The sequence below is a fragment of the Hypanus sabinus genome, chromosome 7 (assembly GCF_030144855.1).
Source record: "Hypanus sabinus isolate sHypSab1 chromosome 7, sHypSab1.hap1, whole genome shotgun sequence".
NCBI classification, from domain to species: domain Eukaryota; kingdom Metazoa; phylum Chordata; class Chondrichthyes; order Myliobatiformes; family Dasyatidae; genus Hypanus; species Hypanus sabinus.
Genome location: NC_082712.1, coordinates 1247056 through 1262720, shown reverse-complemented (window position 1 = coordinate 1262720; position 15665 = coordinate 1247056). Strand labels below are relative to the sequence as shown.

Genomic DNA, 15665 nt, shown 5'->3' with positions numbered 1-15665 from the left:
GGAACAGGTGGAGAATTTCTTAAATGCATTTATTTTAATGCTAGGAGCATTGTAAGATGAGCTTAGAGCATGGATTGATACCTGGAAATATGATGTTGTAGTTATTAGTGAAACATGGTTGCAGGAGGGGTGTGATTGGCAACTAAATATTCCTGGATTTCGCTGCTTCAGGTGTGATAAAATCGGAGCGACAAGAGGGGGAGGTGTTGCATTGCTTGTCAGAGAAAATATTACAGTGGTGCTCTGGCAGGATAGATTAGAGGGCTCATCTAGGCAGTCTATTTGGGTGGAATTGAGGAATGGGAAAGGTGTAGTAACACTTATAGGGGTGTATTATAGACCACCTAATGGAGAGTGAGAATTGGAGGAGCAAATTTGCAAGGAGATAGCAGATATTTGCAGTAAGCACAGGGTTGTGATTGTGGGAGATTTTAATTTTCCACACATAGACTGGGACGCCCATTCTGTAAAAGGGCTGGATGGTTTGGAGGTTGTACAATGTGTACAGGATAGTTTTTTGCAGCAGTACATAGAGGTACCGACTAGAGAAGGGGCAGTGTTAGATCTCCTGTTAGAGAATGAGATAGGTCAGGTGATGGAGGTATGTGTTGGGGAGCACTTCGGGTCCAGTGATCACAATCCCATTAGCTTCAATATAATTATGAAGGAGGATAGGTCTGGACCCAGGGTTGAGATTTTTGATTGGAGAAAGGCTAACTTTGAGGAGATGCGAAAGGATTTAGAAGGAGTGGGTTGGAACAATTTGTTTTATGGGAAAGATGTAATAAAGAAATGGAGGTCATTTGAAGGTGAAATTTTGAGGGTACAGAATCTTTATGTTCCTGTTAAGTTGAAAGGAAAGGTTAAAAAGTTTGAGAGAGTCCATGGTTTTCAAGGGATATTGGAAACTTGGTTAGGAAAAAGAGAAATATCTGCACTAAATATAGGCAGCATGGAGTAAATGAGGTGGTCGAGGAATATAAAGAATGTAAAAAGAATCTTAAGAAAGAAATTAGAAAAGCTAAAAGAAGATACACGGTTGCTTTGGCAAGTAAGGTGAAAATAAATCCGAAGGGTTTCTACAGTTATATTAATAGCAAAAGGATAGTGAGGGATAAAATTGGTCCCTTAGAGAATCAGAGTGGACAGCTATGTGTGGAGCCGGAAGAGATGGGGGAGATTTTGAACAATTTCTTTTCTTTGGTATTCACTAAGGAGAAGGATATTGAATTGTGTAAGGTAAGGGAAACAAGTAGGGAAGTTATGACGATTAAAAAGGAAGAAGTACTGGCCAGTTTTAAGGAATATAAAAGTGGATAAATCTCCAAGTCTTGCCAGGATATTCCTTAGGACCTTGAGGGAGGTTAGTGTAGAAATAGCAGAGGCTCTGACAGAAATATTTCAAATGTCACTAGAAACGGGGATGGTGCCGGAGGATTGGCATATTGCTCATGTTGTTCCATTGTTTAAAAAGGGTTTTAAGAGTAAACCTAGCAAATATAGGCCTGTCAGTTTGACGTCAGTGGTGGGTAAATTAATGGAAAGTATTCTTAGAGATGGTATATATCTGGATAGACAGGGTCTGATTAGGAATAGTCAGCATGGATTTGTGCGTGGAAGGTCATGTTTGACAAACCTTATTGAATTTTTTGAAGAGGTTACGAGGAAAGTTGACAAGGGTAAAGCAGCGGATGTTGTCTACACGGACTTCAGTAAGGCCACTGACAAGGTTCCACATAAAAGGTTAGTTAGGAAGGTTCAATCATTAGATATTAATATTGAAGTAGTAAAATGTATTTAACAGTGGCTGGATGGAAGATGCCACAGAGAAGTGGTGGATAACTGTTTGTTAGGTTGGAGGCCGGTGACTAGTGGTGTGCCTCAGGGATCTGTACTGGGTCCAATATTGTTTGTCATATACATTAATGACCTGGATGATGGGGTGGTAAATTGGATTAGTAAGTATGCAGATGATACTAAGGTAGGTAGCGTTGTGGATAATGAAGTAGGTTTTCAAAGTCTGCAGAGAAATTTAGGCCAGTTAGAAGAGTGGGCTGAACGATGGCAGATGGAGTTTAATGCTGATACGTGTGAGGTGCAAATAGGACATACATGGTAAATAGTAGGGCAATGAAGAATGCAGTAAAACGGAGTGACATAGAAATAATGGTGCACAGTTCCCTGAAGGTGGAATCTCATGTGGATAGGGTGGTGAAGAAAGCTTTTGGTATGCTGGCCTTTATAAATCAGAGCATTGAGTATAGGAGTTGGGATGTAATGTTAAAATGGTACAAGACATTGGTAAGGCCAAATCTGGAGTATTGTGTACAGTTCTGGTCACCAAATTATAGGAAAGATATCAACAAAATAGAGAGAATACAGAGAAGATTTACTAGAATGTTACCTGGGTTTCAGCACCTAAGTTATAGGGAAAGGTTGAACAAATTACGTCTTTATTCTTTGGAGCGCAGAAGGTTGAGGGGGGACTTGATAGAGGTATTTAAAATTATGAGGGGGATAGATAGAGTTGAGGTGGATAGGCTTTTTCCATTGAGAGTAGGGGAGATTCAAACAAGAGGACATGAGCTGAGAGTTAGGGGGCAAAAGTTTAAGGGTAACATGAGGGGGAGTTTCTTTACTCAGAGAGTGGTAGCTGTGTGGAACAAGCTTCCAGTAGAAGTGGTAGAGGCAGGTTTGGTATTGTCATTTAAAGTAAAATTGGATAGGTATATGAACAGGAAAGGAATGGAGGATTATGGGCTGAGTGCGGGTCAGTGGGACTAGGTGAGAGTAAGTGTTCAGCATGGACTAGAAGGGCCGAGATGGCCTGTTTCCGTTATATGGTTATATTTGGCCTGAATCAACAGAGATGAGGAGTAATGGCACATCATTGGAATTCATTGCCACAGATGTCTGCACAGTCCAAGACATTAGGCACATTTAATGCAGAGGTTGATAGCTTTTGATTAAAAAGGGCATCAAAGGTTATGGGAAGAATGGGGCTGAAAGGGATAATAAATAATAAATCAGTCATGATAGACTTAATGGGACGAATGGCCTAACTCTGCTCCAATGCCTTATGCCCTTATCTATGGAAAGTCAACATCCTGGGACAAGACCCTTCATCAGGTGTTCTGAATAGTATGGAAGGTTGTCATAGGTTACAAATGTACATTGATAGGATGCAGAAATGGGCTGATAAGTGGCAGACTGAGTTTAATCTGGAGATGCGTGAGCTTCTCAAGAGTCGTGAGGTAATGCTGTAACTTGACAAAACTCTAGTTAGGCCATACTTATGCGAATATCGTGTTCAGTTCTGGTCATGTCATTATACGAAGGATGTGGAAGCTTTAGAGAAGGTGCAGAGGAGATATACCAGGATGTGCCTGAATTAAAGATCATTACTCATGAGTGAAGATTGAGCTAGGCAGAGCTTTTCTCTTTGGCATGCAGGATGACAGGTGACTTGATAGAGGTGCTTAAGGTGATAAGACGCACAGAGTGGGGAGTAAGTGCCTTTTTCCCAAGGAGGAAAGGCCAATACGAGAGGCATATTTAAGATATAACCATATAACAATTACAGCACGGAAACAGGTCATCTCCGCCCTTCTAGTCCATGCCGAACGCTTACTCTCAACCTAGTCCCACTGACCCACACGCAGCCCATAACTCTCCATTCCTTTCCTGTCCATATACTTATCCAATGTTACTTTAACTGACAATACCGAACCTGCCTCTACCACTGCTACTAGAAGCTCGTTCCACACAGCTACCACTCTCTGATGATTGGTGAAAAGCATAGGGGGCATGTAAGAGGCAGTTTCTTTATACATAGATTAAATCAAAATGGAGGGATATGTGGGAGGGAAGAGTTAGATTGACCTTAGAGTGGGTTAAAAAGTCAGTACAACATCATGGGCTAAGAGCATTTCTGGTGCTTTTCCACATTCTAAGTAACTGAACATCCAAGGCCTCCTGTTCTACACCCTCACCAAGGCCCTGTAGTTTACTGTGAATGACCTTACCAAAATGTAATACTCCATATTTGCCTGAATTAAATTCACCTGTCACTCTGAGGCCTACTTTATCAATTAACCAAATCATGTTGTAACCTTAAACAGCCTTCTTTATGGTTCACTATATGACCAATTTTGGTACCTTACTAACCATGCTACCTATATCCTCAGACATATTGTTAATTATATATTAAATAACAGTGGACTCAGGTATACTAGATTAATCCTAATGTCGACTGTACTTATTCACATAGACGCTGCCTGGCCTGCTGAGTTCCATTTTGTGTGTGTTATTTAGCTTTAAAGATAAGGTTGTTCAGGTAAGATCATTCTCATTGAAATTTATTATTTGTAATGAAGCATTTTACAAATCTTTCTAACCCAAATTTCTAATGGAAGGCCTGACAGTCGAGTCAGGCCCTCAATGATTTCACGTCACAACTCAGCAAGTAAACAGTCCACTAGATTAATATACTGTTAAAGCCCATGGCATTCAATCTAAAATGTAAAGCATCTGGGACAGAAAATTTACCTTCAGGAGTAAGTTTTGGTTCATATGCTTTCCTCTTCCTTATTTTTTCTCTTTTTCTCATCTTCCTGGCAACTGCAAATGAGAATTATAGAGTTGAATAACTTCTACCATCGGTAAGCCCAAGCAGCTGGAATTAGACTGTTATAATCAAGACCGCTGCATGAAATAGAAAAGATATTGAATGAAAATAATGCATTAGTTAGGACTGGATGTTGAAGCACACTACAAAAAAAGCCAAAAGTGCAATGTATACACAATGTATTGTGTCCATACACAAGACACAAACACTAACCAGAAGCGTATAACATCACAAGTAGCATGACAAGGTATGAAATAAAGACAGAAATGCCTAATCCCATCAACGTGCATCCAAACCTTAACCCTCCATACATTTCCCATCAAGGTAACTTGTTGTGTCTGTGCAACTACATATCAATTAAAATAAAAGGATGCATCTGAGATATGGCAAAGTGTATTCACATTGCCGGGGGGGGGGGGGGACGGGACACGGTGAGAAGGGGCGGTAGAGAGTGCGAATTGAATTGAATTGACTTTATTACTTACATCCTTCATATACATGAGAATTAAAAATCATTACATTACATCTCTGTCTAAATGTGCAATTTGAAATGAATCGTATGTACAACAGGGTAGTCAATATAACATAGAAATACAGTTGGTGTCAACATGAGTTAAACAGTCTGATGGCCTAGTAGATGAAGCTGTCCCGGAGCCTGTTGGTCCCAGCTTTTATGCTGTGATAATATTTTCCATCTGGTAGCAGCTGGAACAGTTTGTGATTGGGGAGACTCAGTTCCCGAATGATCCTTTGGGCTCTTTTTACGCACCTGTTTTTGTAAGTGTCCTGAATAGTGGAAAGTTCGCATCTACAGATGTGTTGGGCTGTCCACACCACTCTCTGCAGAGTCTTGAGATTGATGGAAATACAGATCCCATACCAGGCAGTGATATAGCCAGTGGGATGCTCTCAATTGTACCCCTGTAGAAAGTTCTTGGGATTTGGTGAGAGTGAGAGAAAACACACGCATGCGTAGACAATAAATCAATATGTAGTGCTGAGGGGAGTATTGCTCTGAAAGAAATAGATCCATACATTACACTTCCTTTTTCTTCCTTTCTTTCATGCAACACACGACTGTATATTTACAAAACACACAATTTGCCTTTCATAAACCATATTCAAATAAACCTGCTTTCACAATAACAGTCCATTATGCATTTCACAGTTCTAAAGATTCAGTCTTTTGGGTGGCGCTCTGTTTCTTTCCGGATAGTGCCTCTGGGTCTGTGGAGTTGTATCAGTGTTGGCAGGTATCTTGTCAAAGACAATGTTCTCGCAGTACCTCTGGACCTATGGTGTCGCCATTTGTTGCTGGGTGGTGAGGAGCTGACTCCAAATGTCTGATCCCATTTTTCTTCTTTTGAACTGCTATGACATGCATTGTGGACCATTGTTACATACAATTTGTTCTGGTAAGTCATTTCTGGTGAAGATAGTTCTCAGGAGACAGTCTTTGTGGAGATGGTTGACTTTATGGGTATGACCTCCGGTCACTTCAAATGAGCATCCACAGCAATCAGAAACAGAGTCCATGAATGGCCCAGCAAAGTCAATATGTACTCTTTGCTATGATGACAACGGCCATTCCCATGTGTGTAACAGTGCCTGTGGGGGTGCATTTTGAAATTCTGGCATCCTGAACAGCTTTTTAGCCAAGTCTTCAATCTGTTTATCTATTCCCGGCCACCAACTTAGATCCACATGAGACTCTTCATCTTGACTGCACCTGGGTGTGCTTCATGCAGATTTTCTAACACCCTAGTACACAGTTTAGAGGGAAATACAAAACAAGATCGTTCTTTGACATACTGACTGTTGGTCGCTTCTCACTGAGAATTCTGGAAACATAGGGTTACCATGAGCTGGCCATCCTTCATGCCTTCGAGTTTACCAATACCCTTCTCGAACGCCTTTTTATTAGCATTAAGCAACTGTGCCATTCTCTGGTTAGTGCTACCATTTGGGCCACAGTTGCCTGTTAATGCCACGTTAAAATTATGATTGAGTGCCAACCACACACTTTCTCAACCACCCACTTCCAAAAAGTGCTGGTCCTCCACTTTTCAATACATAAAAGTCCCAGCTGCTGTGTTTGGTCTCTATACATCACATTCAGAATCAGAATCAGGTTCATTATTACTGGCGTATGTCGTGAAATTTGTTAACTTAGCAGTAGTAGTTCAATGCAATATGTAATATAGAAGAAAAAAATAAAAACAACCAATTACTGTATATGTATATTGAATAGATTAAAAATCAAGAAAAAATAGAATATATATTAAAAAAGTGAGGTAGTGTTCACTGGTTCAATGCCGATTTAGGAATTGAATGGCAGAGGGGAAGAAGCTGCCCCTGAATCGCTGAGTGTGTGCATTCAGGCTTCTGTACCTCCTACCTGATGGTAACAATGAGAAAAGGGCATGCCCTGGGTGCTGGAGATCCTAATAATGGATACTACTTTTCTGAAACATTGTTCCTTGAAGATGTCCTAGCTATTTTGTAGTCTAGTACCCAAGATGGAGTCAACTAAATTTACAACCCTCTACAGCTTCTCTCGGTCTGGTGCTGTCCCACCCCCATATCAGATAGTGATGCATATTCACTAAGTTTTCCTTTGGGAGACACTTCTTCACCGCTGTAGGTCTTCAACATCACCAAGATGTTTGGCTTTTTGCACCATTCAGGGATATTTTGTGCATTTCACATTCTAGCCTCTCTTCCCTGCTGCATCTTTTGCTGCAGTCTCTAACAATATTGCAATGGCCAATGCTCATTCTAAGGTTAGGTCTCTTTTTGACTGTAGGCTCTTCTGAGTGCTTTGACTATACATACCACATACAAGTCTGTCCCTTAAAGCAACAGAAAGTCCATCTGTAAATTACTGAGAAAGTTTGAAGTTCTGTAATGTATTCAGAAATGCTTTCATCCTTTAACTGACCTGTTTTGTAAAGATTAAATCTTCCAGCAATTACCAGCAGTTTAGGTCTCAAGTAATTTTATGAAATTATCACAATTTCATCAAATTTCTTGCTTGCTGGTTTTCAGGGGTTACTAGGTTGCATAAGAGACGGTATATCCTAGGACCCAATAAGATAAGAAGCATGGGGACTTCCTTTGGTTCCTCCATGTTGTTCACATTACAATACAGTTCCAGCCTCTCCCAACCTTCATTACTGCTATCAAAGTTGTCAACTTTATCCATCAAGAAGGCCTCAAAACCCTCCGCTACTTCCTTGATAATACACCTCACCAGTTCCCCAACACCACCACACTCCTCCGGTTGGCAGAACTGGTACTCACACTTAATAACTTCTCTTTAGGCTCTTCCCACTTTCTTCAGACCAAGGGTGTAGCTATGGGCACTCGCATTGGCCCCAGCTATGCCTGGCCTCTTCGATGGTTATGTGGAACAGTCTATGCTCCAAATCTATACTGGTACTGCTCCCCAACTTTTCCTTCGCTAAATTGATGCAGCTTCCTGCACCCATGCTGAGCTCGTCAATTTCATCAACTTTGCCTCTAACTTCTACCCAGCCCTCAAATTCACTTGGCCCATCTCAGACACTTCTTTCCCCTTTCTCGATCTCTCGGTCTCCATCTCTGGAGACAGACTATCCACTGACATCTTCTATTAACCCACTGACTCTCATAACTACCTCAACTATACCTCTTGCCACCCTGCCAAATGCAAAAATGCTATTCCCTATTCCCAGTTCCTCTGTCTCTACCACATCTGCTCCCAGGATGAGGTTTTCCATTCCAGAACATCTCAAATGACCTCTTTCTTTAAGGATCGTGGTTTCCCTTCTATCATCATCAATGATGCCCTCACCCGCATCTCCACCATTTCCCGCACTTGAGCTCTCACCCCCATCCTCCCATCACCACAACAGGGACCGAGTTCCCCTCGTCCTCACTAACCACCCCACCAGCCTCTGGATCCAGCATATTCTCCTCCGCAACTTCCGCCACCATCAACAGGATCCCACCTCAAAGCACATCTTTCCATCTCTACCCCTCACTGCTTTCTGCAGGGATCGTTCCCCTCTGCGACTTCCTGGACTACACGTTCCTTCCCACGGATCTCCTACCTGGCACTTATCCCTGCAAGCATAGGTGCTACACCTGTCCCTACACCTCCTCTCTTACCAGCATTCAGGGCCCCAAACAGTCCTTCCAGGTGAGCAACACTTCACTTGAGTCTGTTGGGGTCATTTATTGCATCTGGTGTGGCCTCCTCCACATCGGTAAGACCCGACACAGATTGGGGGGCTGCTTTGTCGAGCACCTCCGCTCCGTCCACCACAACAGACAAGATCTGTTGTATCCACTGCATCCCCTTGTTAGAAACCCCACTTTTTAAAAAAAGGAGGGAGAGAGAAACAGGGGAATTATAGACCAGTTAGTCTGACATCGGTGGTGGGGAAAATGCTAGAGTCGGTTATCAAAGATGTGATAACAGCACATTTGGAAAGAGGTGAAATCATCGGACAAAGTCAGCATGGATTTGTGAAAGGAAAATCATGTCTGACGAATCTTATAGAATTTTTTGAAGATGTAACTAGTAGAGTGGATAGGGGAGAGCCAGTGGATATAGTATATTTAGATTTTTAAAAGGCTTTTGACAAGGTCCCACACAGGAGATTAGTGTGCAAACTTAAAGCACACGGTTTTGGGGGTATAGTATTGATGTGGATAGAGAATTGGTTGGCAGACAGGAAGCAAAGAGTGGGAGTAAACGGGACCTTTTCAGAATGGCAGGCAGTGACTAGTGGGGTACTGCAAGGTTCAGTGCTGGGACCCCAGTTGTTTACAATATATATTAATGATTTAGACGAGGGAATTAAATGCAGCATCTCCAAGTTTGCGGATGACACGAAGCTGGGCGGTGAGGAGGATGCTAACAAGATGCAGGATAGGTTAGGTGAGTGGGCAAATTCATGGCAGATGCAATTTAATGTGGATAAATGTGAGGTTATCCACTTTGGTTGCAAGAACAGGAAAACAGATTATTATCTGAACGGTGGCCGATTAGGAAAAGGGGAGATGCAACGAGTCCTGGCTTTCACTGTACACCAGTCATTGAAGGTGGGCATGCAGGTACAGCAGGCAGTGAAAAAGGCAAATGGTATGTTGGCATTCATAGCAAAAGGATTTGAGTACAGGAGCAGGGAGGTTCTACTGCAGTTGTACATGGCCTTGGTGAGACCGCACCTAGAATATTGTGTGCAGTTTTGGTCCCCTAATCTGAGGAAAGACATTCTTGCCATAGAGGGAGTACAGAGAAGGTTCACCAGATTGATTTCTGGGATGGCAGGACTTTCATTTGAAGAAAGACTGGATCGACTAGGCTTATACTCAATGGAACTTAGAAGACTGAGGGGGGATCTTATTGAAACGTATAAAATTCTAAAGGGATTTGAAAGGCTAGATGCAGGAAGATTGTTTCCAATGTTGGGGAAGTCCAGAACAAGGGGTCACAGTTTAAGGATAAAGGGGAAGCCTTTTAGGACCGAGATGAGGAAAAACTTCTTCACACAGAGAGTGGTGAATCTGTGGAATTCTCTGCCACAGGAAACAGTTGAGGCTGGTTCATTGGCTATATTTAAGAGGAAGTTAGATATGGCCCTTGTGGCTAAAGGGATCGGGGGTATGAAGAGAAAGCAGGTACAGGGTTCTGAGTTGGATGATCAGCCATGATCATACTGAATGGCGGTGCAAGCTCAAAGGGCCAAATAGCCTACTCCTGCACCTATTTTCTATGATCTCTCAGTTGCCACCCACTTCCAACTCTCCTTTACATTCCCGCTAGGATATGTCCATACATGGCCTCCTCTACTGCCATGATGAGGCCAAACTCAGGTTGGAGGAGCAACTCCTCATATACCGTCAGCACCTTGACATGAACACTGAATTCTCCAACTTCTGGTAATTCCCTCCCCCTCCCTTCCCCCATCCCAGTTTCACTCTGCCTTCTCCTCCAGCTGCCTATCACCTCTCTCATGATTCTGCCTTCTTCTACTACCCATAGTGCTTTCCTTTTACATTCCTTCTTCACCTTTCCTGTCTAGCCCCTCCATGCTTCCCCTCCCCCACCGCTTGATCTTTCCTCTTACTGATTTTTCACCTGGAACCTACCAGCCTTCTCCTTCCCACCCTCCCCCCACCTTCTTTATAGAGCCCCTGCCCCCTCCCTCTTTGGTCCCAACGAAGGGTCTAGGCCCGAAACATTGACTGCTTATTTCCACGGATGCTGCCCGACCTGCTGTGTTCCTCCAGCTTGTTGTACATGTGGCTTTGACCCCAGCATCTGCAGTGTACTTTGTGTCAACTTTACCGACTGAAGCCACTTGCTAGTTGTATCTTTCACTGCTTCCCCTGTTTAGCATCTGGGACTGTCTTTGTACTGTTTAACTCTCACTGTCTCATCCCACAACTGTCGTTGCAATTGGTGATATTCTCTGACATTCAGGTTCGTACCTGTCACCAATTTGTTGCGTCTAGGTAACTATATATCAATTAAAATAAAAGCACGCACACAGGAGATAGCTTCACTGATAGTGAGATAGAGAAAACAATGCACATGCGTAGATAACAGATCAATACATAATCCTGAGGGGAGTCAAAGCTCTAAAAGAAATAGATCCGTGCATTATACTCACCAAAATAACTCTTAAATGTTAAAATCAAAATTGTACCCACCATTTCTACTGACAGCTCATTCCACAAACTCACCACCCTAAGGGAAGTTGTTTCCCGCCATGTTCCCCTTGAACTTTCACTTTTCACCCATAATCCATGACCTCTAGTTCTAATATAACCCAATCTTGGAAAAAAGCCTGCTTGCATTTACCCTGTTGAGGCTCTTCACAATTTTGTATACCTGTATCAAATTTTGCTCCCCTCATTCTCCAATGCTCTAGGGCGGGGGTCGGCAACCCGCGGCTCCGGAGCCACATGTGGCTCTTTTACGTCTGTGCTGCGGCTCCCTGTTGCTTTGGGAAATAATTGGTTGTGGCGACCCTTTTCCTGGCACATCCGAACCGACTCATAATTAGATAGCCTACGGGGTTTTGCAAGCACAGAGCTTTGGAGCCTCTGCGCCATGGGGGGGGGGGGCAGGTTGAGGGAGGCTTAAAAGTGAGGCTGAAGATTTCGAATAAAGTTTTCTCCTTCGACTGCAGTTACCGACTCCGTGTCGTAATTTTAGCGCTGCGTGTAGCACACCGCTACATGGTCAGTATTTAATTAAAATGTATTTTATGTTAGTTTGTTAGTTTTTGAAATGTAAATCTAAATTTGAAGATTATGGTGATCTTGTACAATCTAAATAAGACGTCGTGGCGACCCATTTCCTGACACATCCGAACCGGCTCACAATTAGCCAGCGTTCAGGCTAAGGGAGATAGCCTACGGGGGTTTGTGAGTACGTGTCTTTTGCAGCATCCGCGCCCATGGGGGGCGGGTTGAGGGAGGCTTAAAAGCAAGGCTGTTTAGTTCGAATAAAGCTATCTTTGACTGCAGTTTACTGACTGCGTGTAGCACACCGCTACAACGTGTTTTTATCGCTGGCTGTCCAGAGGGGAGGTGCTGAAACGCTTTGTCGCGTGTCTGGAAGAAGTGAAAACTTTCCTGGGCAGCAAAGGGCTTACCTTTCCTGAGCTGGAACAGCCAGAGTGGCTGGAAAAGCTACACTTCATGGTAGACATGACAGCGCACCTGAACACGCTGAACACAGCTCTTCAACGGGGTAAGGACGTACAGCCCTGCACATGTTGGAGGATGTTTTGGCATTCGAGCGCAAGTTGACTTTGCTTGCCAGAGATTTACAGAAAGGCACATTGTCTCACTTCCCCAATTTGAAAGAGTTCAAACAAGGTCACGACATGATAAATTCGGGGTATTTACATTCTGCAATCATCGCAATGCAAACATCGTTTGGGAAACTCTTCTGTGAGTTCAGAGAGGAAAAAAACACATTATCCTTCCCGGTCACTCCCCTAAGCATGGATCCATCCCTACTGAATACGACTGCATTGTCAGGTGTGAGTCAACCTGAACAAGTATGATAAATATTTTAATTGCCTATTATTTTACGTATATTCATATGTTTTCATTGTTCAGTGAAATAGTCCTTTTATTTTTCAGGTTGACAGCTGGCTGACGTTATTTTTGGTTTGCTGCTGGCGGCAAATTTAAGTTTGGCGTTTTTCATAAATAAAAGAAGGACTCAAATAGCCATTGAGTGTTTTACTTAAAAGTAACCTTCAACCCAACGTCTTTTTTTCGGAGTTCAAAATGTTTTTGTTGCATGCAGAAATGTAATTTCGTTTTCTCTGCAGGAGTTCATCAATTTCATAAATGCAACACATTATAGTTTGTTTATACATAGCATAAAGGCAAAACAAAACGTTGTATGCAGTGTTATTTCATTTTAAATGTCAAACGGGTTTTGCGGCTCCCAGTGTTTTCTTTTCTGTGGGAAACGGGTCCAAATGGCTCTTTCAGTGGTAAAGGTTGCTGACCCCTGCTCTAGGGAATACAGACCTATTCAACCTTTCCATACAACACAGGTCCTCCAGTCCCGGCAATATCCTTGTAAATTTTGTCTGCACTCTTTCAATCTTATTTACATCTTTCCTGTAGGTGGGTGACCAAACCTGTACACAATACTCCAAATTGTCTAATACAACTTCAACATAACGTTCCATCTCTTGTACTCAATACATTGATTTAAAACATAGAATAGTACAGCACAGTACAGGCCCTTCCGCCCACAAAATTGTGCCGACCCTTAAACTCTGCCTCCCATATAACCCTCCATCTTAAATACGTCCATATACTTGTCTTGTAGTCTCTTAAATTTCAATATTGCATCTGCCTCCACCACAGACTCAGGCAGTGCATTCCATGCACCAACCACTCTCTAGTGAAAATCTTCCTCTAATATACCCGTTGGAACTTTCCTCCCCTTACCTTAAAGCCATGTCCTCTTGTATTGAGCAGTGATGCCCTGAGGAAGAGGCGCTGGCTGTCCACTCTGTCTATTCCTCTTTATATCTTGTATACCTCTATCATGTCTCCTCTCATCCTCCTCCTCTCCAAAGAGTAAAGCCCTAGCTCCCTTAATCTCTGATCATAATCCATACTCTCTAAACCAGGCAGCATCCTGGAAAAAATCTCTGTACCCTTTCTGATGCTTCCACATCCTTCCTATAGTGAGGCGACCAGAACCAGACACAGTACTCCAAGTGTGGCCTAACCAGTTTTACAGAGCTGCATCATTGCATCGCAACTCTTAAACTCTATCCCTTGACTTATGAAAGCTAACACCCCATAAGCTTTCTTAACTACCCTATCTACTAGTGAGGCAACTTTCAGAGATCTGTGGACATGTACCCCCAGATCCCTCTGCTCCTTCACACTACCAAGTATCCTGCCATTTACTTTGTACTCTGCCTTGGAGTTTGTCCTTTCAAAGTGTACCACCTCACACTTCCCCCAGTTGAACTCCATCTGCCACTTCTCAGCCCATGTCTGCATCCTATCAATGCCTCTCTGCAATCTTTGACAATCCTCAACATTATCCACAACACCACCAACCTTTGTGTTGTCTGCAAACTTGCCAACCCACCCTTCTACCCCCCACATCCAGGTCTTTAATAAAATTTACCAAAAGTAGGGGTCCCAGAACCGATCCCTGTGGGACACCACTAATCAAAACCCTCCAATTTGAATGTACTCCCTCCACCACAACCCTCTGCTTTCTGCAGGCAAGCCAATTCTGAATCCACCTGGCCTAACTTCCCTGGATCCCATGCCTTCTGACTTTCTGAATAAACCTACCATATGGAAAGGGCAATGTTCCAAAAGCTTTCTTTGCGACCCCACCTATGAGTGATACTACTTTCAACAAATTATAGACCTGCATTCCCTGATCCCTTTGCTCGACCACTCTTATAAGTGCCCTGCCGCCTACTGTTTTTAAGTCCTACCCTGGCTTGTTCTCACAAAGTGCAACACCTCACACTTGTCTGCATTAAATTCCATCTGGCAGTTTTCAACCATTTGTTGTTCCAGTTTATAACTTTATTATATAGATTATTGATATAGATAACAAATATCAACAAGCCCAGCACTGATCCCTGTAGCATACCACTAGCTGCAGGCCTCCTGTCAGAGGGGCAACCATCTGCTACCACTCTCTGGCTTCTCCCAGAAAGCCAATGGCCAAACCAATTTACTAACTCATCTTCAATACCAAGCAATTGAACCTTAATGACCAACCTCTCATACGAGACCTGGTCAAAGGCCATGGTAAAGTCTACGTAGATAAAACTACTGCCTTGCCTTTTTACATTATATGTTAATGATTTGGTCAATGGAATTGATGGATTCGTTGCAAAGTTGGCCAGCAATATGAAGATAGATCAAAGGGCAGGTAGTTTTGAGAAAGTAGAGAGGTAGAAAAATTAATGTTTTAACTATTTTCTAAATAGTGAAAAAATTCAAAATTCAGAGCTCCAAGGGGACTTGGGAATCCTCATTTAGTATTCCCTAAATGTTAATTTGTAGGTAGTGAGGAAGGCAAAGGCAATACTCCCATTAACTTTGAGGGGATCAGGATATAAAACAAGGGTGTAATGTTAAAGCTTTATATGGCCTCACTTGGAGTATTGTGAGCAGTTTTGAGTCGCTATATAAGAAACATTGTGCTGACATTGGAGAGAGTTCAAAGGAAAATGATTCCAGGATTGAAAAGCTCATCATATGAGGAGTGCTTGGTGGCTCTGGGCCTTTCCTCATGGGAATTCAGAAGAATGAGGGTTGATCTCCTTGATACCTATCGAGTGTTAAAAGGCCTTGATAGAATAAATTTGGAGAGGGTGCTTCCCTTAGTCGAAGACCAGAGAACACAGCCTCAGAATAGAGGGATGTCCAGTCAGAATGGAGATGAGGAGGGATGTCTTCAGCAATAAAGTGGTGAATCTGTGCAATTTGTTGCTACAGGCAACTGCGGAGTTTGTATGTTCTC

The 15665-nt window shown here is 42.8% G+C and overlaps 1 protein-coding gene across 5 annotated transcripts in view; it reads right to left on the bottom strand.

Moving 5' to 3' along the window:
- Positions 1-15665, bottom strand: part of LOC132396489 (nipped-B-like protein) — a 531210-nt gene that overhangs the window by 276599 nt on the left and 238946 nt on the right. For all 5 annotated transcript variants that reach the window (XM_059974034.1, XM_059974035.1, XM_059974036.1 and 2 more), the window contains one exon: positions 4549-4620. In XM_059974034.1, coding sequence (XP_059830017.1) covers positions 4549-4620 — 72 coding nt within the window. The remainder of the gene's footprint in view (positions 1-4548; positions 4621-15665) is intronic.